We start from the raw sequence: 23349 nt of genomic DNA on the forward strand, positions 1-23349 counted from the left end.
TGGAGCCACGACTTCCTCTTTCTGCCCAATCCCCTTCTACCCTCAATCTTTCTTTCTATCAAGAGTTGAAGCAAATGGTACCTCCAGCTCCGTATTACATGTCCTTACGTTTTATCGTTGTCTTCCTCTTCTCCTCAGAATTACCTCGTTGGTTTTTCTTGTCCATGGAAATCCACATCTTAAATGCCTCCAATCTGTTCATGGTGTTAACTTTCAGTGTCCAGCTTTCCATACCATACATTAGCACTTGATCTCTTCGTCTAATGACCATTCTTTACGTAACCAAGTTACCAGATAGTTAAATTTGTTACTCGTTCAATCTCTTCGCTATTGTATGACGGAATTGGAATAAGGTTAAAAAAAGTGATGGTCGATTTTCGAAAGAAAACGATGAAAGGCAACCCGACATGCTTAAATCACTCTGTGTTCCCTATTAACTTTTCTTCTGTCATTATTTCTTAAAAAAAATCAGGAAAGTCTTGCTAGTCATCTACACGTGTGGCACAGCAAATTGTGTCTGAATTACGGAGGTACACGTCTGTGAGCTCGCGCGTGTCGTATCAAGTCGCGCTGCGTCGATGTGTTCAATCCTGCAGATAACAGAACTACGTGCTGTGTTGCGTAAATCCGGCTTGAAATTTTTCTGGTGATTTTTAAAATCAAAGTTTGTTATAAATTAGAAGAAAAAACGTTAATTTAGATTAAAACAGAATTTATTTCATCATTAGATGATATGTATACAGTTATTTCAAAAATTAAAGTAAGATTGAATGTTAAAAACCTTGTTAGAGACAAGAATGGCGGTTTTTTGTACTTAAATAATTAGTCCAGTTGAAAGTTGAATTACAATTTTGAATTTAATATTTTACAAATCAAGTTTCTGAATTAGAAAATGTTGCCAAACCTATACGAAATGTACCACAATATTGTTTCTACATTCTATAAACGTAAAAAACTGATGTCATATTGAAGAGTATTTTGATTAAAATCAATCTTCTAGAATATTTGTTGGGTTTGTTAATATCAATAAGTCAAAATCTGGTTGATAAGGTATGAAAATTTGGACAGTTGCAGATATGAAAACGGCATATTTGTATAATGAAAGTTTATACTAGAAAAGTCTCTGGTACGAAATAAGAAGAAAACCAAGAATTCCGTGTTGTTTCAGAATTTTTTCAATAACTTCATAGAGCTAGAAGAAATATTACAAATGACATATGTTTCACTAATGTCCCATTAGCTGATAAAAAACTAGCTATTGGGCACTGTTTGCTAAAATAAAACAGATTTACACCATTACAATTCAATATAAACACTAGACCTGTAAAATTTACGATATTTGTTTTCACAAAAGATGCAACAATGATTTCATAACTACACAAGAAAAGTAAAATTATGAATTTGTTTTTGGAGCCGACATACTGTTGATAGAGTCAGCTCAAAGCACAATAATAAATCACAGATGACTCTAAAGTAGTATGAGACAAAAGATGACGTTAACAATACTTAATATCTTATTAGATAATACAAGAAGAAGAATTCAATAGCCATTGAGGTTATTTTTAAATATATATAATATGTGCGTTGTGTTTATGAAAAGCAAAAAATGGTAGTTTACGTGGACCATCTTTTTTTCCAGCTGAAAGATAATCTTCCACATGGTGAATTATAAGATATGGAATATACAAAACAATGAAACCCTCACTACTTCAACCCATCGTAAGAAACAAGCTACAGATTCTGACAACGATAAAACAATAAAAAAGCAAAAAATGTGATGAGAAGATCACCGAAGAAAGAGAATTTTGTACAAGAAGAAGAACTCAATGGCAATAGAGGTTATTTTTAAATATATATAATATGTGCGTTGTGTTTATGAAAAGCAACCCTGACGGAAAGAAAAAAATGGTAGTTTACGTCGACCATCTTCTTTTTTCCAGCTGAAAGATAATCTTCCACATGGTGAATTATCAGATAATGGAATATACAAAACAATGAAGCCCCAACACTTCAAACCATCATAAGAAACAAGCTACAGATTCTGACAACGATAAAACAATAAAAAAGCACAAAATGTGATGAGAAGATCACCGAAGAAAGAGAATTTTGTACAAGAAGAAGAACTCAATGGCAATAGAGGTTATTTTTAAATATATATAATATGTGCGTTGTGTTTATGAAAAGCATCCCTGACGGGAAGAAAAAAATGGTAGTTTACGTCGACCATCTTCTTTTTTCCAGCTGAAAGATAATCTTCCACATGGTGAATTATCAGATAATGGAATATACAAAACAATGAAACCCTCACTACTTCAACCCATCGTAAGAAACAAGCTACAGATTCTGACAACGATAAAACAATAAAAAAGCACAAAATGTGATGAGAAGATCACCGAAGAAAGAGAATTTTGTACAAGAAGAAGAACTCAATGGCAATAGAGGTTATTTTTAAATATATATAATATGTGCGTTGTGTTTATGAAAAGCATCCCTGACGGGAAGAAAAAAATGGTAGTTTACGTCGACCATCTTCTTTTTTCCAGCTGAAAGATAATCTTCCACATGGTGAATTATCAGATAATGGAATATACAAAACAATGAAACCCTCACTACTTCAACCCATCGTAAGAAACAAGCTACAGATTCTGACAACGATAAAACAATAAAAAAGCAAAAAATGTGATGAGAAGATCACCGAAGAAAGAGAATTTTGTACAAGAAGAAGAACTCAATGGCAATAGAGGTTATTTTTAAATATATATAATATGTGCGTTGTGTTTATGAAAAGCAACCCTGACGGGAAGAAAAAAATGGTAGTTTACGTCGACCATCTTCTTTTTTCCAGCTGAAAGATAATCTTCCACATGGTGAATTATCAGATAATGGAATATACAAAACAATGAAGCCCCAACACTTCAAACCATCGTAAGAAACAAGCTACAGATTCTGACAACGACAAAACAATAAAAAAGCAAAAAATGTGATGAGAAGATCACCGAAGAAAGAGAATTTTGTACAAGAAGAACTCAATGTTAAATATATATATGTGCTTTGTATTCATGGAAAATAACCTTGACGGAAAGAAAACATAGTAGTTCATATCAACCATCTTCTTTTTTCCTGCTGGAAGATGATCTTCCGCATGGCGAATTATCGGATAATAAAATATACCAAACAATGAATCAACCACTACCTTAACCCATTGTAAGATGCAAGCTAAAGAGTCTGATCACGAAAGAACAATAGAAAAGCAAAAAATTTGATGTTAAGATCACAGAAGCAAGATTGAGACCTCAAATGTTGGTCAAATTGAAATTTTCCTATTTTTATATGGGTGAAAAATTTATAATTTGAGTTTTATTAACTTTCTCAATATTTTTTAGTTCTTATTTCAAATTTTGTGACTCAATTGTTTCAAATAATATAAAGAGTCACTAGCTAACCCAAAAAACGATGCACACGGACACCACAATTGGAATGATTCGCCGTTTTATCTAAAAAATTTAACGATTTAATATATAGTGACACAATTTATTACAATAAATTTTGAAACCGATCCCTGTCTCTTACAATAAATATTACAATATTTATATAGAGTAAAAGTATTAAGTATAGTATATCTAAAGTCAACGTGAAGACATTGATTAAAATGAGATTGTCAGATATATTCTTATAAAATTGCTAATAATTATTCTCCTTTTTTCAGTAAATTGTTACTTCTTCACATTCTTAAAAATCTAGCAATAACTATACGCATGGTGGACATTTTAATTGTTACGTTGGCAATACGAAAATATTTTTTGTTACCTATAGTCAAGTCATTTTGGTTATAACCTCACTTTTCTAGCGCTTGTGTGAAGTTCTATTTAGTATCTGTAAACACAATTTTCAAAAGATATTTTCTGCACGAAAAAAGTGGTAAAAAAAACAAAACATGATGCTGTTATTGTACTATTTTATAAATATATTATTTAGTCTTTAATTTTACGCATATTTCTTTCATATTAAAGTGCTTTGTTGATGAAATCATAATGGTTTCGTATTCATTCTAACTGGAGCTCGCTTGGTGATGATGAATTAGCCTCCGATTCTAAAAGTGAATATAGACAATTTCAACGTCATAAACGATCTCTTGTTATAACTGAAACAGGTAGTGATTGCTCTGATGATAACCTCCACCGGCCACACAGACAAAATCATAAACCCACTACAATAAAATAGGAATCCAAAAAATGATGAAAATAATTTTTAAATTATTGAAGCCACGCAATTACCAGAGTTTTTTGAAAAAGCTGAAACACCAGCAGATTTTTTACTTGTTCAATTTAATTTAAATTCCAAACAAGAAATTAATCAATTTATTGGCATGATAATATTCATGTCTATAGTGAAATTACCTACCTCACGATATTACTGGAACAAGGCTTTAGAGCAGTCACAAATTTACGAAACTACGGCATGCAATAGATTTGAAATAAGTTATTCAAAGTGCGTCCACTTTCAGATGGTACTAAGCAGCAACTTTTAGTAGTACCGAAAGAGGAATATCTGGCAGTTGATGAACGGATAATCCCTACAAAAGTTCATCATGACCTGAAACAATACAATTCTGCGATATAGGGGATACAGGAATCAAGTTCTTGTGAACTTTCAGGATTTAGTTATGATTTTGATTTTTTTGCTGGTGATCAAAGTAATTAACGACCTGAAGGTACACAAGATTTGGGTGTTAGCGGCAATGTCGTGACTCCAGGTACATCTTACGAAGATTGGACTTTTGCCTCTAAGTACAGTGTGCCTGAACAGAATTCCTAATATAGATATACCGCCAGAAAAAAAAGAGTTGAAGAAACAAGAACGTGAATTTTTCATAGAAAAGGTTGCCACTATTGATGCCGTTACTTGGTTTAATAATAAACTGGTTAATATCCTTTCAACTTATGTAGGTAGTGAACCAATGACTACAAAACGAAAATCCTTTAGAAAGGAAACACTGTACAAAAACATTAATTGTCTCAAGCAATTGAAGTATATAACCGGCATAAGGGGGTGTTGATTAATGAGACTTTATGCTTGGTTGTATAGAATTCATTTGAGATCCAAGAAATGGTATAAACGAATATTTTTTCATGTGATAGACAGGAACAATTCAGACGTTTACATGTCTCTATTTGATTTCAAGCACGCTGTTTCAGAGCACTTCGGGCTTCATGTAAATCACATTAGAGATGGAACACCAATTTCTTGGCAAGGAAGTCTTGCTCCATCCAATCCAATCTGTCAGACATCAAGATGTACCTTTAAACTCCGCGAGGACTCATGGAATAGACCATATATCTGAATGGATGAAACGGAGAAAAATGTCAATTTTGAGGGCAAAAAACTTACACAAAGTGTAGAAAATGTTACAACAAACGAAACTATTTATCGGTATTTCATTATTAAAATTACTGTAATTTTTATTTTATACTAAACACTTAAATTTATATTTGTTTCTTTATTCTTCATACGAACCCATATACGACCTTTGTTTTTTTCTCAATTTATGTAAGAAAATTTTTTTAATTTTCTTTTTTTTTAGTAAATTTTATTCCTAAATAAAGCCTAAATAACCATCAAATACTTTTTTTATAATTCATGCAGTAGAGGGTTAAAACAATTCTAAAAGTTGGAATTCATCAGCAGGCTACTAAAAAAAAACAACGCAGTCTAATTAAATATTTTACATTATCACAATCCATCTACACCGAACGACGAATAAGTTGTATAAATATTAAATGTCCTTTTGGATAACATTTGAAAGTTAGTTCTGATTGACCTATCACTGAAATATTTTTATTTGTCTGCAGTCAAATGATTTGACACTAAATATTACTGACATTGGTGTTGATAGACCAATTGGCGCAGCTTTGTAGCACCCCTATTGCCTATTCCTGTAGCCTTCCCTTCCTAAAGTATTTATTCTGCTTTTAATGTCCTCCTATATTGCAAAATTTTCGATTTTATAATTCAGTGGAATTAAAAATATCTCTTTTCACGTTGACTTTAAAAATACTATACAATAAAAGCTCTCTTAACCGAAGCGACGTCGAAAAAATAAAATAAAAACACAATAAATCAGTCATTGAGACAAAACGCCATAGAAGGGAGTGAAACTGGAAGGGAATCAACAACCATATACCTCTGATATAAATAGATGGGTCAAGATATTGTCAAATGAAGATAGCCACAACGAATCAGATGACGAAGTTGAGACAGATAGTAGCGATGACAGAGTTGATGAGATCTTCAATCCCATGAAGGTAAATTTTTATGCAAACTATGATTAAGGCTTCATATAAGTATTAAATCACATTCACTTTAGATTCCTTATACTGTTATGTTTAGGTTGCTTTTCATGTTGGGGAAAGATTGGAAAAGATCATTATTGATGTAACAGTTAGGGAGATATTGCTACCAGAAAACGATACCAAAAGAAATAAAGATTTTATAAAAACAACGTTGCTAGTTGCATATATGTAAAAATATAGTTAAAATAATCCTTTTTAATTTATGTTGCCTGAAACCACCCTCAACTCCCATTTCAGTTAAGAAAGATTTTACTGTACTTATGTTTGAAGTTTTAGGATGAATTTAGAATATCAGTTCTAAATAAACTCAACAGCAAAAAAATCGGACACTTCATATTTTTCAAACTAAAAGCTAATGTATTTGTTTTTGTGGGTAATCTGATTATAATAGAGAATGTAGAGTCAGAGTCCATCGAACTAATCCCTAAGGGATTAGTAGACCATTATATAAAACTCAGATTTCAATATCTAATAGCTTCTAAGGTTCGGGATAGACTTGAAGTGGCTCACACACATTACGGTGGAGATTGACAGGACTCCAACTCCTGGAAAGGCATTAAAGAGAAAGGTGATTGTTTGTTAACCAGTCTCGATTTGGTCTATACGATAGGGATTATTAGGGGAACAATTTATAACCTTTTGAAAGGAGATCAGTTATAGTTTGGAGTGGAATTAATTTCCACGTCCCACTGATTTTTACTGATAATAAGGCTATGACTGTTGCTAGAGGTTGTGATCCCATTTGCTCCATTTATTGGTGATGAATTAATTTTGATGGAGGATAATGCTCGTCCACATATCGCCAGATTCGTTACGCAATACTTGGAAAAATTGGTTATATTCTAGACTGGCCTGCACAATCTTCCGATATGATGTCCATAGAGAATTTGTGGATTACGTCCAAAATTTAATTTCTTCCATATCTCAAGGTTCTAATAAAATGTGTTTTTCTCTCTCTCTTTATTCTGTATTTTTATATTCATAATCAATTAAAATTATTGATTTGTGACAGATTTTGTGCCAACAATTTATAAATTAACCAACAGATTAATATTTTGAATACAACTATCTGTTTTTTTTGCTGTTGAGTGTATATGAAATTAAAATAGTTCAAATTAAACAAGTCATTGAGCAATTAAATCACAATAGATTCTTCTTATTTTTAATTCTACATCTAATTTACTATCTATCAGGTAACATTTAATAAGATTTTTGTTTTCTGTAAAATTTGACACATCTAATAGTAAATAACTTACTTAAACTTTGGTATAACACAGACATATGATTATGAAACGGATACTTTCCACAAATATATCAATTTTAAATAATTGACTACGTGGAAAAATTCATATATAGCAATAAATGTAGTCCATGTGAACAGTTTTGAATTAATATCATACATAATGATATACATTTCCATTATATCACTCTTAGTATTGATAAAAATCGGTTCTGGAATATTCTCATTGGTTTAATGAAGAGATCTACGGTACCATTCAAAATTTTGTTATATTTAAACAGACTTCATTAGCAGACCATATCGTCACCAGTGTACAAATTATTAAGGCTTTACAATTTCATGAAGCACTTAAAGACCGTAGTAAGATGAAGCTTTTGCTTATTGTAAAAGATGACATTGTCCACATTTTAATAGAAATTCCAAGTGAAATTATTCTGCTGAAAGGTACTACGAAAGTCCATCAATTAGTTGCTCAGCAACCTAGAGTGCTAAGTTATCGAACGTTGAGTAGTTTTTGCCACAAATTGCCCATTGCCTGAACCAGAACCACTGGTTTAATCTGGTATAAGGAAGAAATCTACGGTACCATTTAAAATCTTGGAATATTTACACAGACTTCATTTAGAACGGAATTCATTCAAATTTTTCTACTTTCCAAAAAATGTTTTAACGAATCTCTCAACACCTATTGTGTACAGAGTCTTGAACTAAATCACCTAAAAATCCTAAATTAACTAATATAGACGATAAATTGAAAATATTTTCAAATAACAAATAATCTCTAAAGTAATTCTTAAATTATAGATATTTTGAGAGCCATACTGATCTAACTGAAAGATACTTCGACTACATGAATTTAATTTGGACGGAAATAATTTCAATTTGATTGACACCGGCTGATATAAAAAGTAAAGGTTTGCTAGTAGAAATATTTTTGAGGTAAAATGCTGAAAATCATAAATAGTGATGAAAAAATAAATTGGTAAGATAAAATGACTTTCATATGTGTGAGAAAATATGGTTAGAGAAAGTATATGCACGTCAGCTACAAAACATAAGAAAAATAAACAAATAGAACAATAATCTAGATAAATAAAGTAGAGAGAAAAGAAATATATACTATAAAAAAAGTGAAGATGAAATATGAAATCAAATATTAAAAATCCAAATTAAAGGCAATAAAAATAACAGTAAGGATCTTTAAAAAGGTAAAAAAGGGTAAAAGCCTATAGAAATAGAAATTAATCATTCTACAATTGTTTTATAAACATTATAAATATCTGAGACTCAAAATAAAAAATAATTTATATTAAAATATCATGTTATAGTGTACAATAGTTTGGGTCAAAAAAGTCATCTATTTGTTTTTGAAGTATATCGAAAATATTTCGGATGACAAAAAAAATGTTAGACAAAATTCAATAGATTCTAGAAGGGAAGTTAATTTTCTACAAAAAACTTTTCTTAAGATTTTTAGTTAAATTCACTTCTTTGAAAGTTATTCAAAGTTGAAGTCAAAATGAATTTCTTGTTTTTTTCATTGTAGATGCAATTTTTTTGAGCCCACTGAAAAATTTGACCTTTTTATAGGTAATAATTTTTATTTATAGAAAAGTTAATTTCTTCAGAAAATTGCATTTTCAATCAATCACTTTTGTTGATGGAATAAACGAAGAATGAAGTTTTCAATGGGATCAAAAAAATTAAATCTACAGCAAAAAAAAACTAGAATTTCATTCTGACTTCAACTCTGAATAACTTTCAAAGGAGTGACTTTAACTAAAAATATCAAGAGAAATTTTTAGGAAATTAAATTCTCTTCAAGAATCTTCATTGAATTAATACGGATACTAATTTTTAAGTAATTACAATATTCCAAAGTTAAAAAATCAAATTCTGTAATCATACCAATTTTTAAGTCGTGGTTATGAGAAAACAGTTCATCTGACAAAAAAATTCAATCATTCTTTTTTTGTAGACCATTAAATCATCTTGAAAAAATGCCACCCAGTGAATTTCATTTACCTCGATGGATCTAACATTTTTTTTCTCATCAGAAATATTTTCGATATACCTTAAAAAAATTGTCAATTGTCTAGTCTGAAAAATTAAGCGATGAAGTTGATCATACATAAATGTCACTATAATACTCTATCCAAAATATCCTTCTCAATGGTTTTCGAATTCCATTACCATATAAATGTTTAAACATAGATATTAGCTCTCTATATATAAAAGTTTCAAACATGGCTTTTTAAAATATTAATAATTCCATACAAATATAAACGTTGAGCTTAGAAGCGAAGTGTCTAAATGACATTTAGAATAATACTTAAAAAAGTTTGATTATTAAGTGTGCGTGTCAATAAATAAACTTGGTTTACTTCCATGAAATAACCAGAGGTGCTTGTAGAGAGATGTCCAATTTTTCAATGTTCAAATACTGAAAAAAAATTAATTAAACATATTAGTATATTAACGAAACATTTATTAATAATTATGAAAGTATCGATATAGGTACTATTAATAGTAACGTTCCTTTTGCATGAAATCTCAAATAATTTGAACTCATTCAAGTGTAGCTCTTTCAATTCTACATTCTATTTAACTTTACTTAAATCAGATGAATTGGGATGAAGATTTGCGAATTTATTTTTATTTAATTTTTGTATTGACAAGTGAATTTTGGATTACAATACAATGAACTGAATGAAGGTCTAGGTTTGTCATTCCATTCGACCCTCATATAAAAGTAAGAACAGGTGAGATGATATTATCAGCTCAATTTGGAAAAAAAAACAGGTAATTTACAAAAGGAAAGCTATGAATGTTACTAATTTTTATGAATATGGTATATGATTATCACTAATCAAAATCAAAGATTGGAGTATGTAGCAGCAGAGAGCTACTAACTAAAGCTAAGTGAAAAGTATACCGAGAAAGTTATTCATGTGTACGCAATAAAATCCGTAGAAATAGTAAGGAAATACGAAATTTCAAATTTTCAAGGTAAAATTATTAAAATATATGAATCAAATGATTTTTTATATTTTCAGTCCTTTATATATATTGTACATAAAAGTTCTTGTCTAGAGAGATATCAAAGATAAAGAGTAACACTGAGTGGAGTGACTCCCTGTATATATTCAATTCAGGGAGTGTTACTAAATTTTTTTATATTAGTTTTAATAGAAACATAAACTGTGATGGATTTATGCCTATGCCCATGAGGCCCAGGGTGAACTGTACACCAGAAGCAATTTACCCCCAACGAGGGAAGCATAATTTAATGGAAGTGGAGGACGAAGAGATGTTATCTGATGGAATCATGTTAGAACAGGGATGTTTTTACCTTAAATTTGGAGTTATAGTCGAAATTCTTGTGCATAAATCCATTAACTGATACTTCCTTAATGATATCATCGATACCCAAAACAGCAACTCTGTCTAAATTCGGTGGTATATCAGATCCTATAAAAGTAGCGTATGATCTTAATGTGTTTTCTTCCAGCTCGAAAGTAATTGAGGAATATTGTTTTTCTTCAAACGAATCTAAAATAGACAAATATCACAATACAACTTAAGTCACTTGTCAAAATTGTAAATAGTACCGAAATATTACAACCTCACAATAGTTACGTATCATGTGAAATGATCTAAACTGGACATGGAATAGATATCAAAATTATAAATATAATTCAAATATACAAAGGTGTTAAAAGAAGAATTATATTTTTAACACACTTTAAAAACTCTTAAATCAAACTACACCTTTTGTTAAAATAGAATTTTTAAAGGAAATAATCGAATTTTGTCTGTTCATGAATAAATAAAAAATATTATAAAAGTAATAACACAAATGGAATTGAAAAAATTGGTGAATGTATGCAAAGAATATAATTAAAATTCATCAACACGAAGCCAAGATAATAATTTAACTATATAATTCAGTGTAATTTTTTTCTCATTTTCCTTAACCTCGCTTATTTTTCAAATATCAGATGAGGATTCAGATTCCTGTTCAACTAATTTCTTTAATTGCCATATTCCTCAATGGCTCTAATTTTTTTTACTTGGTTTATCTATTTCTATCTTGGTCTCCCCCTTATCTTTTCTTTTTATATATCTTATAATATGTCAATACCAATTCAGCTGTTTCTTTTTTTATTTTTCTATTATTGATTTTTATTAAAATGTGGCGCAGCGATAAATTTTTCGAAAATATATGTTGTTATTTTCACCTTGTCATCGTCCCAGTTATTAATTGGTAAAGACAACAATTCTGTTATTAAAGTAGAATAAAGTTGACATAATATTATTCTATATGCAATGCATATAACTAGGTCATTAAATTATTTTATCAAAATACAAAAAATCAATGTCCATTGACAACAGATTGCCTAGACATTAACTATAACTCACTATTGGTAGATTTAAAATGCAAAATATACAGCATTTGATCTTATTTCAAGCACGTCACGTGTGTAATGTTTTGAGTATCGTTTGTATTGATTAAGAACGTCCCCGCTGCTTCCTGCTCTAAAAGTTAAACATTCGTGACTTATAGGAGATTTGAGCTGCATAATGTGCAGCGTTTGTTTTTAATTCGATGATGTTGCAAGTGTTGTGCACCAAGTTTCATTTTGAGTCGATTTAAGCGAGACATACAAGTTCTGTATTGACCAAGAACGCCCCCACTGACCTCTGTTTCCCTCCAAGTTAATGAACGTCACTTATAGGAGATTTGAGCTGCAAAATGTCCAGTGTTTATTCTTATTTCAAGTATGTCGCGTGTGTTAGGTTTTAAATATCATTTGATATCAATTTAACCGAGACAGATGTTTTGTATTGACTAATAATGCACTCACTAATCCCTATCTTCCTCAAAGTCGATTAAAGATCCCTTGGAGAAAATTTGAGCTACAAAATGTTCAGTCTCTGTTTTTATTTCAACCTTTTTGGGTGCATTGCCTTTTAAATTTCATTAGATGTCGATTTAACAGACACGAAAGTTTTGAATTGACTAATAATGCCATCATTAACCTCTATCTTCTTAAAAGTTGATTAAAACACACTAGGAAAAGATTTGAGCTGCAAAATGTTCAGTCTCTGTTATTCTATCAAGCATTTCGGTTACGTTCGCTTTCAGATTTCATTAGATATCGATTTAACCGAGACAGAAGTTTTGAATTGACTAATAATGCCCTCACTAGCCCCTATCTTCCTCAAAGTTGGTTAAAACTCACTTGAAGAAGATATGAGCTGCAAAATGTTAAGTCTCTGTTTTAATTTCAAGTGCGTTGGCTTTTAAATTCCATTAGATATTAATTTAACAAAGACTAATGTCCTCACTGACCTCAAACAAAGTTTTTTTTCTCTCATCCCACACATTTTCCCAAAATTCTGTTCTCAGGTATTTTACTTCCATTGTGTTCAATTTTATCCCTTTGTTGTTTAATTTTTTGTCGCACATGTTACAATTGGTGCTACTACCACATTATACATTTCAATTTTCACATAAATATCCATAGTTTTTTAGCTTTTTATCTTTTTATGTTCTGACTTTATTTTCTATGGAAAATAGAAACAGTAATGGAGTTGCTTCATAACTTCATTCATTTATAAACTCTTCTGATGTTTCTTACTTATTATCATTAGTTTGTCTTTTCGATTTAAAAGCTCTAGTTCTAAATATTATCTCAAGTAGATTTTCTAATATTTTAGTATGTATTGTGTGATTCGGTTGTGCAGTGTTGTTTCAATTCCCCCACTTTTTGTTGTTTTTCTTGGACAATTTTCCAGATCCTGTTCCACTGAAATGTACTAGTCAATCGATCAATTGTGTCTTTTTCTGGTATAGCTGAATCCTTAGATTGAAGTGACTTGTTTCAAGCACAAAATTTCTTTAAATAGATAAAATCATCATTAAAATAAATAAAACTTGAAATAAATCAATTTTTACTAAATACTTACTGAGTGAATCACCGTCATCCCAATACAAATCACCAATAGCATATTTCTTTTCATCACTAGCTACTAAAAGTTCAATTTTCGATTTTCTGGATTCGGTAGTAGTATTTTTTGGTGCTTGTAATGGTACTATACAACCACCTCTAATTAATAATGGAATCGTATCTAATGGTGCATCCAGAGTAAATTTTTCTCCTTTACTATATGATCCTTCGAGGTTGTAAAAATCATACCAAGTACCTTTTGGTATATAAGCAGTAACTGTAACGTCAGAATCCTGAAAATGACGTTTTTTCACTTTAATAAAAAATTCATTATTTCCACTGTTTTTACCTGTAAAACAGGGATTATCATTAATGCAGAACCCCACAAAAATTGAGTATCTATTCCATACGTATTCACATCTTCCGGAAATCTAAAATACAACAAAAATATAAAAATTAATACTATGAATTGTTTATATTTCTCAATTTCTGTTCTAAAATTCCAATACTCACTCAAAGAATAATGGCCTTGCTACAGTTTCACCATTTACATGCGCTTTGTGAAATAATGTATACAGATAAGGTAATAGATAATATCTAGCTGTTAGAGCCTTTACGGATGATGCGATCACTTGCTTTCCTAGAGCTACAGGGTCTTGATCCTAAAATAAAACAAATCAATACAGTTTACAAAGGTGAAAATAGTTTTTACATCCTAGGCAATTAAATCACAAAATACTTTATTTCTGTTAAATGAATTTTGTTGTACTTACAATACCATCATCGGTGTTATGGTTTCTAGAAAAAGGATAAAATGCTCCTAGCTGCATCCATCTATTACATAATGGAGCTGTTGTATTTCCGTTGAAACCACATATATCAGCTCCCATTAAAGGAATACCGTATAGGCTGAATGATAGAATTCCTAAAAAATATATTTATAATGAAAATATACCGTAAGAAGATAAGAATTAAAAATGTTCTATTCAAGACAGTAGTAAGTTAAAAAATATATTAATTAACGGTAATAAATGAAACAAATCAAAAAGAAATCATTGGAAGTGACTCAGATTCTAACAAGAGTATGATATATAAGAAAAATCTATGCCTAGACGAAAAAAATGAGGATAATTTTATAGCAACAATAGTTAGAAAGAAAAATGATAAAAATATGCTCAAAAGGAGCATGAGGCCTAATTGAATTTCAATTTGTAAAATTTACAATGAGCAAATGGTTCAAAGCAAAATATATAAGTTATATTGTAGGAAAATTACCCAGTGGCAATTTCCTTTCACTTGAAAAAAAATAAAAAAGATGTGTTTGTTCCAGGTTAGTTGTCGGTCCAGATGAATTCCAAGGTATTTTGCACTTTCTTTTTGCTGCAGAAGATGCCCGTTTAATATTAATTACATTTGGGTGTAGGTAACATGAACATATTTATTTTCATTAACTTTTTTTTCTCCATGTTTTTAGTCACAAGGAAATGGCGTCAGAGTTAGTCGGCAATATATGAGAGACGTCTGCATATGTTGTGGTAGTTAATTTGTTGTGTGTGGGAATATCAGCTGTGTACATAAAATAGAGGATCGGGCCAAGTGCACTTCCCTGTGGAATTCCTGACATAATTGGATATAGAGTGGTGATGTAATCTTGGATTTTGACATGAAAGTGTCTGTTTTACAGGTAGGATTTTAGGAATTGTAAAAGGTTGTGCGGAAGGTTTTTCCTGTTACAAAGATTGAGATAAGCAAAATAAGTATCAAATAAATGAATACAGGTTGGATATTACAGCAACAAAAATGAAAATTAAATTATTAAATTTACTCAGTTTCTAGCAAAACCAAAATCCATAAAGAAAGTCTGTGATTAAATGGAAATTATTGAATAGTAGAAGTAGTTAACAACAAAAATGAAGAAAATATGATTAAAAGGAGCAATAACCTCAACTGAATTAGTAAAAATTTTACAAAGATTGAAAAAATTAAAATAAGTATTAAATAAAAGAATAGAAATTGGATTCTACTAACAAAAATGAAAATTAAATCACTAAATTGACTTAGTTTCTTACAGGAGCAAGTTCTATAAAGAAATTCTGAGACTAAATGAAAAAGACAAAAATTGTTGAATAGTAATAATAGTTGGAAACAAGAATGGTCCAAAAAATTATCAAGAAACGACTAATCAAGTAGAGTAATGAAAGAAAAACCATCTAAAGGAACAATAAATTCAAGAGAACAAGTTATGTATGTCATATACTATGAAAAAAACAAAATAAATATAAAATAACAGTATAAGATTGAGATTATATTAACACCTCTACACATTTAATAATTACCTGGAATTGAAAACTTCATATCATCCCAAGAAGACCAAACATCTCCACTCCAGTGCCCCGCATAATGTCCCAAACCAGAGAATGACGACCGTGATATAACCATCGGTCTTTTACCTCTTATTTCTGCAAGAGCACTGAAATAAATATACAATGTAACTAAACATTATGTATAACTTTAACTAGATAAATTTTTTGAAGGTTAATCAGTTAATATTATAAGCATTACTAGAACTACTAACATGAATATTTAAAATACATACAAGCTGGTAACTATGGCCTCTGTGAGTCCATACAAATTATGAACATTGTAATGCAGCCCCGCATAATGCTTAGCAGCCATACACAACGTCTTATAGTAAATAATTCCACCGTCGACATATGGGAGATAGGGTGGATTGTCAAAAGTGGAATTTGAACAGCCATTATTTGTACCCGAATAAAAATTTGACGGTTCGTTCATATCGATCCAAGCTCCGTCGAATTGGATTGTTTTGTGCATATTTTTTAACATTAACGTCCAATAATCTACAGCATTTGGATTAGTAAAATCCGGCCATACAGTAGACACTCTATTCCACACCTGTAAGCATGCAAGTGCACATTAATTCTTTCAGTTTGGGATATTTTATATTTCACACCTTTCCTATAAAAGGTAATCCAGTGGAATTTTTAACAAATATATCCATTTCCATTCCTACATCGTATGGTGGGTAAGATCCCGGAGTTTCACTGGCACTAATGCCCGGATCAATTAGGGGAATGTAGTGCATACCCTTCAAATGCAACTCATTTACAAAACTTGGTAATTCCTTAAAATTGTTGTGATCATATGTGAAATCATTGCTAACATTCATATAATCCAAGTCATTCCATTGGGTATCCTAAGAAATAAAATTGTAATCTGAAAATGTGGATGTTTTGTAGAATATTCAAATCTACTCACCAATGGAATTCCAGCATCAATATTTCTTTGCATCACTTTTTTGGTTTCATTTAAAGTTTTATATCCAAACCTGCATAAATGGAATCCCAGACTCCAATATGGAGGCATATAAGGTCTACCAATCAGATCGGTATATTGGTTAATGACTTCAGACGGTGATGGTCCCAAAAAGAAATAGAAATCCAAAATTCCGCCAATGGTTCTAAATGTGATAGCTGGTGTGGGTTGTAAAATAACATCTATATGATAAAAAATATTAATATTAATTATCAAATGTTAAATAACTATGATTATTGGAAAATATGTAAATACTTGCCCATTGCATTACTATTTAATAAAAATACTCCATGGCTTTTGGTAGAGTTTTCCATAACTAAATAAAATGGGTGGCTCCCATATAAATTTTTCTAAAAAGTAAATAATGAAAATTGCAATAAATTGCTTTTAGTATTAAATGCAGATCTTAAGAAACTAAATAGTTTGGGAATTATTTTTAGTTCTTTAAAGTTACATTTGTTTACATATATACAAATTTATGATAGTTGAAAATATTTTTTTGTGCCAAAAGCCTTTACTATAATAAAAGTATAACTTTCTATTAAATATTTTGATTTTTTTAAACTAAAAACCCTTGTCCCACATTCCTCTTGTTATATAGACATCTGTATCTATGTATACTATTGTGTCCTCCTTTCTTGCTGCAATACTGGGGAACTCATTGTTTACAGCTGATCTGTTAATAGCACTCCTTTTAGAAATTTCAAAATGGGAATTGGCTGTAGCAAATATCTTTGTATTTTATTACATATGCTTCCAGGTGTAGTGCTCTGGAGTACCGTAGAACGATATAGAGGTTTCTCCAGCATTATCTGCTAAGTCTAGCACCTTTAGGTGTCCATTGAAGCGACGGAACTTCAACAGGTCTTCTGTTAATATTTGTAAGTTGTTCTTACTTGAGCTGATACATTATCTGGTCATAGTTTTCCAGGTAAGTCTGTGCCTGTCTTATCCCCTGTAGATTGTCCCCTATCTACTTTCTATTCAAATGCTTTTTCTAAGTTTTGTAGTTGATACCTCAGAGGGGTTTGTCTGCTCCTATTTTAGCATGTTTGTCAGCTATTTTGGTGTATCTCAGAATGCATTGCAGGGTAATTTTATTTTTCTTGCCTAGCTTGTTTAACTTATCCAGACACTCACCAAACTAGTTTGGATTTTATGATATTGGAGCTTAGAGCTCTGAAGACTGCTTGGTTATCGGATAGGGTGAATATAGCAATTTTAAGGCACTAGAATAGTCTCAAAAGTTGTTCAAAATAGCTCTAGAACATTTAAGAACCTTCTAGAATATTGTATAATTTAAATTCCAAATACAATGAACTTACATTATTTGTGGGAATTTCGTCATGATTAAATAAAGTGAACCTGGACCATTCTGTAGACAGTAGTAAATTAGATCTATGCTCTCCAATTCCATAAATGAATTTTGAGGGTAGTTTTGAACTAATTTGTAGCAACTGATTCGAATAGATTAAGTTCAAGAAATTATTAGAATCAAATCTGAAATAAAATGTTTACATGATACAAAAAAAAACAATTTTTATCAAAAAATATGGAAACATAATTACTGCAGTAATTATTATATTTTCTCTATCAAAGTTCTATATAATAGATCTTCCTATAACACAATAAGTCAAGATTAAATCAGTTTCTTTAGTATTTTTTTCAACTATCTATTAATCGGCAGTAGCTAAAAGTAGGTAAAAATTAACAATTTAAAGAAATCCATAAGATCTTATAGTAAATAAAAAAAAATAACTATACAATAAATCACCATGAGATGTATGAATTTTAATCAAGTAGCTGAGTTTATAAGTGTGAGTTTAAAAGTTTAAAACAGATATTTATAAGCATTTTAAGAACTTTACGACTTACATAGTAGTATTGTCACTTTTTCTCATAACTTTAAAACCAGACTTAAATATATTAATTTCGAAGATGTACGTTAAGGAAATTGAAGCTTTATCAACAATAGGAACTTCTGGATATGGCGATTCAAATCTGAAATTATTTGGATCTACAATCTAAAAAAATTATCAAGATCAATTGGGTTTTCAATAACCATCGACTTGAGGTTACCTTCACTCTTAATCTGGTCTCTGTTTCATATTTAACAATCATTTTCAAAACTTCTACATCATCAGGATAAGCTGTTCTATATTGCCTCTTCCAAAATGCTATCAATCCAAAACTAGTTTCAGTGATATTAATGATTTTATAAGTATTGTAATTTGGCGGGTAGAAACAGTATGGCACGTCAATTGGTTGATCAGGTTTATTTTTTGGTTTCGGTATCCAACAACAGCCTCTTGCTTCACATTTTTCAGCATCAACATCATCTTCAGGGAAACAGTCATATTTATCAATGTCTTTTAGGAGTTTACATTGATTGTAATCTGGACTAGGAGGAAATGGTAAATCATGAAATTTTTGGGGTTTCTTAGTGTCGTATTCTTTTGTTGCATTGCTAAAAAACTAGATCAAGTGTAATTTTATGCTTAACATAATGTTTACTACCACTACACCAACACACAATTCTGGTTCCTAGAATCAGAGACTATGGAAGACTCAAAAGATTAAGCAGTGTAATTGTGAGTGTTGGTCTATTGGTAATAAACAGTATGAATATTACCAATGGCTCCAGAAATTCCAATTTGATTCTTATTTATTTTCCAAATGTAGAGTAGAAATTGGTTAGTTGATATGAAATTTCAGAATATAAAAATAATATATAAATAAAGCACAATTTCAGGTAATCCAATAGTTTACGTTATAGTTTAAATTCTTGATAAAAATTTTTTTTCAATTCATATTGGATCTATTTTCATTCTTTTAATATGTTTCCCCGTTCCCTACACTCTATAAGTTTATTTTTACATAAACAATCAAAAAATGAAAGATAGTATAAAGTGTACTTACAGCTGGAGTCATCCGATGATAGAATTCTTGATTATCAAACGAAAATTTAAAACAATTGATTAAGTATATTATTGGAAGTACAATAAATACAGACGTAAGAATGAAAATTACTAGAACTATAGGTAGACTAGGACGGATCACTGGTTTTTCTTCACTTGTTTCTTTAAAACGTACATATCCACCAGCATATTCCTCATTCTGAAAACAACACGATTTAAAAATACCCATTTTTAAAGTAAACTTTGATAATTTAAAAAACTGAATACTAATAATTGAAAAAATGTATAGATTCTTTAAAAAGTCATTGTTCTCTATTGAATAAAGATGATTAGTAAATACTAAAGTATTTATAAACATATGACGTTAATAGAATACTATTAATAGTACTACGAAGATTATGATAAGTTGATTTTATAACAAACCAATTAATTAATAAGTGTATGCGACATATATACAAAGTGTGTATTGGAGATAAATCATAGATTTTTATGAATATTTACAATTCAATATACACTTTATTTACCTGGGACGGAAATGAATTAGTCTTAGTACATGGTTCCTTAATATTAGAAAACTTATTTTTACGATCGTTGTAAAATGCTTCAAATGAAACCAAGTTTGTAGAGGATATTTGACGGTTTCTTCTAATTTTAAAGGATTTTATCACCTCCCTTATTTTCATTTCAATTATTTATTCACAAAATTAACTTTCAATCCAAAAATAGTGTTTATTACCCTAAAACAACAAACTGGTAATGATTTCCTATTTATTTTGTTTTTCATGACAATACAAACAGCTATTTTAGTTCTTTTGAACCAGTTCGGTCCGGTATCGATTCGTACAGTTAGTCAGAACAATAATTGATTCGAATATTATTCATATGAACTAGAAGCTTTAGCTGGACTACTATATTTTAAACAATTATGTAAATCATAATAGATGAGTTCAATAATAATAAAGGATCGAAGAGTCAGTATGCGTATCTATTTAACGTCCGGTATGATATGATAAAAAATTATCTACCACAAAGAAAATAATTTTTAATGTAACTTTAGAATGAACACTCCTAAATAAAAGTAATAGTCTCAAATAACATTTTTGAATAATGAAAAAATTTCGGGAATTTTTTGTTACCTTGTTCTATGTTACATCAAGCATTTTTTTCTGCTATGGGTGCCTTTCAAACGGAAGTATGAAAGTGCTAATGCTTATTGAATTATCTATTCTTTATCATTGTTAAGTTAACTGAAGAAAAAATACAGGAAGTTGGCTATGGCTAAATTTTGTTAAATGCTGAAATATGAGAATCAACTAATTCATGACTTCTAAATTAATGCTGAAATATGTTGCAATGATAGGTTATGTTCATGATGTCACTGCGTATCCTAATTACGTTTATATTTAACAACTTTTACTAGTGATAAGATTCAATTATTTGTAATTACCACTCCTTCTTTTTTGTATTTGAATAAACTATTACATGGTTTTTGGAATTTTATATGTTTATCTAAATTACAATTAGTGAAACGATAGTAAAATGTATAAAAATGTGCATAAAAAAACAGTTAACTATTTCATTTGAATGAAGGAGTTTTATTTTATTCAAGTTTTTTGATGACGATAACTTCCTGTTAGATGGAAATGATTGCATTTCGGCAGCGTTTTCATATTTTTCAAGTTTTCCTTTACTTTTGTTATGAACATAGTTTATAATATAACGAACAAGCTTAAGTAACTAAATAAAAAAAGTTAGGTTATTTAGTATTATTAATATATGATGTTAAGCGGACTTCGACATAGCTAGTTTTTAAATCTGTTCCAGTGAAAATAATTTGGCTGAAACTGAGTATTTCTACATTTTTTTAGTTAGTCTGCAATTTCAAACAATTCACAAAATAAAGAACACTTAGTTTTTTTACAGGTTAATTTCGACTGTTACGTTCAAGTTTTTCAAACTTGAGTGAGTACTGTTTAGGGCTATATAGTGATAACCCATTGGTCACTGGAAGGTACAAGGACAAACTTAAAGTTTTAGGTGAAGTTGACCCCTTTTCATCTTTATGAAAAGAGCTTTAGTCAGGATCCTGGTTAGTTTCCAATATACTTTCTTCTGACTATATTTATCGCTTACCTACACTAAACTCAACACTGCACAGTCGAAAAAAAAACTAACAAAGCCACGTTTCCGACAAGAAATTCAGCACTTCTTCAAGCTGTAACTCTTTATGAAGCCATTTGGTAATAAAAAAGGGAATAATAAAATTGTCCAAGAAATGGACATCATCTGATTTTCACTAAAAGAATCTTGACATGCAAACGTCAAAAATATAACCTATAAATCGATATTTTATTCTCATTGAACAATGTTATAAAAATTTTTGTACGAACTTTTTCAACTATTTCAAAAATATATGTGAATTTCTTTTATTATTAAAAATGGGATATTTAAAATCATTATAGTAAACGAAGAGGTTAAATGTTATCTATCACAGCCATATATGTAATACTTCTATATAGACAGTTTAAACGGGAAGGAATGTCCCACTATTAAGGTGCCGACAATATACTATTTTCTCTCTCGTTCCAGACACTTTATCTATACTGCACATGCTTGAGAATGTGCAGAACCGAGCTGGAACCTCGGAGGATAGAGAAAGCATTATCATTCTGTCTTCCTTAGTCAGAACAGCTTCCACTTACAGAAATTGTCCGTTTATATGATCACAGCGTAGTGGGTCAAAAAGAAGCTTTTATTAGAAACACAACAACTATCAATCCCTTTAAAAAAATCATATTTATCAATTTATATCTAATGATTATTTGTTTGTTAAATTTCCATTGATTTATCGGCTGCCTATTATTGGAATCACCAAGCACTTTACTTTGATTATCCTTCAAAAAAATTCGCTATGTTTCAATAATCAAAAATGCCATCAACAACAAGAGATTTAACACTTCCAGTAACTTAATTATGTTGAGAGATTGTTCATTTAACTGATGTATGCATCGAAACTCACTAAAAGGTGCCGACACATTTTTATTTATGGCTCTATAGATTTAAGTAATAAGCAGAATCTATCGAGCAATAACAACTTCAATACTATTCAAGATCACACTCTATTATAGTATGTTGTTATTCAGTTCGAATCTTCCCAAAGAACTAGACAATTCAGAAAGTCGCGAAAAAAAAATATTTACTCGGCATGTACCTACCGTATCGCGCTGGACTGAAAGCAGCGAACTTCACCAGTTTAACACCCACTGATGTAGAACGACAGGTCTATAATGTACGTCATAAAAAGAGCGCGCAGAACATGTTCGTGTATTCCGGATGAATAATAATACTATAACCAGTCGACTTTAGCTAACACCATCATTTCATTTGTTTATAAAGGTATTTAAAGGCGACTTATAAGTATTAAAATTTTTCTTTTTGATAAGTGAAAGAAAATGTATAGAATAGTATTATTTGAATTATTTAATAATTATTTTATAAGTTCTTAATTTTTTGAAAACATTTATACACTAGCCGCCCTTGGTGTATATTCA

The 23349-nt window shown here is 30.2% G+C and overlaps 1 protein-coding gene and 1 long non-coding RNA gene across 5 annotated transcripts; one reads left to right on the plus strand and one right to left on the minus strand.

Moving 5' to 3' along the window:
• Nucleotides 1-435: 435 nt before the first annotated feature.
• On the minus strand, nucleotides 436-22018 carry LOC130448953 (lysosomal alpha-glucosidase-like). 4 transcript variants are annotated; one of them, XM_056786565.1, is made up of 18 exons: nucleotides 20935-21713; nucleotides 20595-20819; nucleotides 20323-20535; nucleotides 19800-19997; nucleotides 18960-19355; nucleotides 18756-18904; nucleotides 18206-18380; nucleotides 17140-17230; nucleotides 16824-17062; nucleotides 16519-16761; nucleotides 16141-16460; nucleotides 15881-16014; nucleotides 14318-14469; nucleotides 14058-14206; nucleotides 13894-13975; nucleotides 13564-13837; nucleotides 10943-11142; nucleotides 436-10033 (listed from the first exon to the last, which is right to left on the minus strand). In XM_056786565.1, exons 3-18 carry the CDS (start codon nucleotides 20479-20481, stop codon nucleotides 9971-9973), a joined length of 3024 nt encoding a protein of 1007 aa, XP_056642543.1. In that variant the 5' UTR covers nucleotides 20482-20535; nucleotides 20595-20819; nucleotides 20935-21713; the 3' UTR covers nucleotides 436-9970. The 4 variants fall into 4 exon arrangements, with proteins under 4 accessions (XP_056642543.1, XP_056642544.1, XP_056642545.1 ...); XM_056786566.1 differs by lacking the exons at nucleotides 20595-20819; nucleotides 20935-21713 and adding an exon at nucleotides 21932-22018; XM_056786567.1 differs by lacking the exon at nucleotides 20595-20819 and having other exon boundaries at nucleotides 20935-21248.
• LOC130448954 (uncharacterized) lies at nucleotides 14875-15506 on the plus strand. Its single transcript, XR_008910404.1, has 2 exons — nucleotides 14875-14963; nucleotides 15019-15506. It is a non-coding gene; the product is annotated as an uncharacterized LOC130448954 (long non-coding RNA).
• Nucleotides 22019-23349: the final 1331 nt, after the last annotated feature.

The sequence above is a fragment of the Diorhabda sublineata genome, chromosome 9 (genome assembly GCF_026230105.1).
Source record: "Diorhabda sublineata isolate icDioSubl1.1 chromosome 9, icDioSubl1.1, whole genome shotgun sequence".
Taxonomy (NCBI): domain Eukaryota; kingdom Metazoa; phylum Arthropoda; class Insecta; order Coleoptera; family Chrysomelidae; genus Diorhabda; species Diorhabda sublineata.

Bases quoted from the DNA above. Each gene is read 5' to 3' on its own strand.
- LOC130448953 (XM_056786566.1), bottom strand. From the start codon at position 20,481: ATGAAAATAAGGGAGGTGATAAAATCCTTTAAAATTAGAAGAAACCGT. The intron at 16,461-16,518 runs GTGTGAAATATA...GCATGCTTACAG, and splicing joins GATTACCTTTTATAGGAAAG to GTGTGGAATAGAGTGTCTAC. The intron at 13,976-14,057 runs GTGAGTATTGGA...GTTGTATTTTAG, and splicing joins GCAAGGCCATTATTCTTTGA to ATTTCCGGAAGATGTGAATA.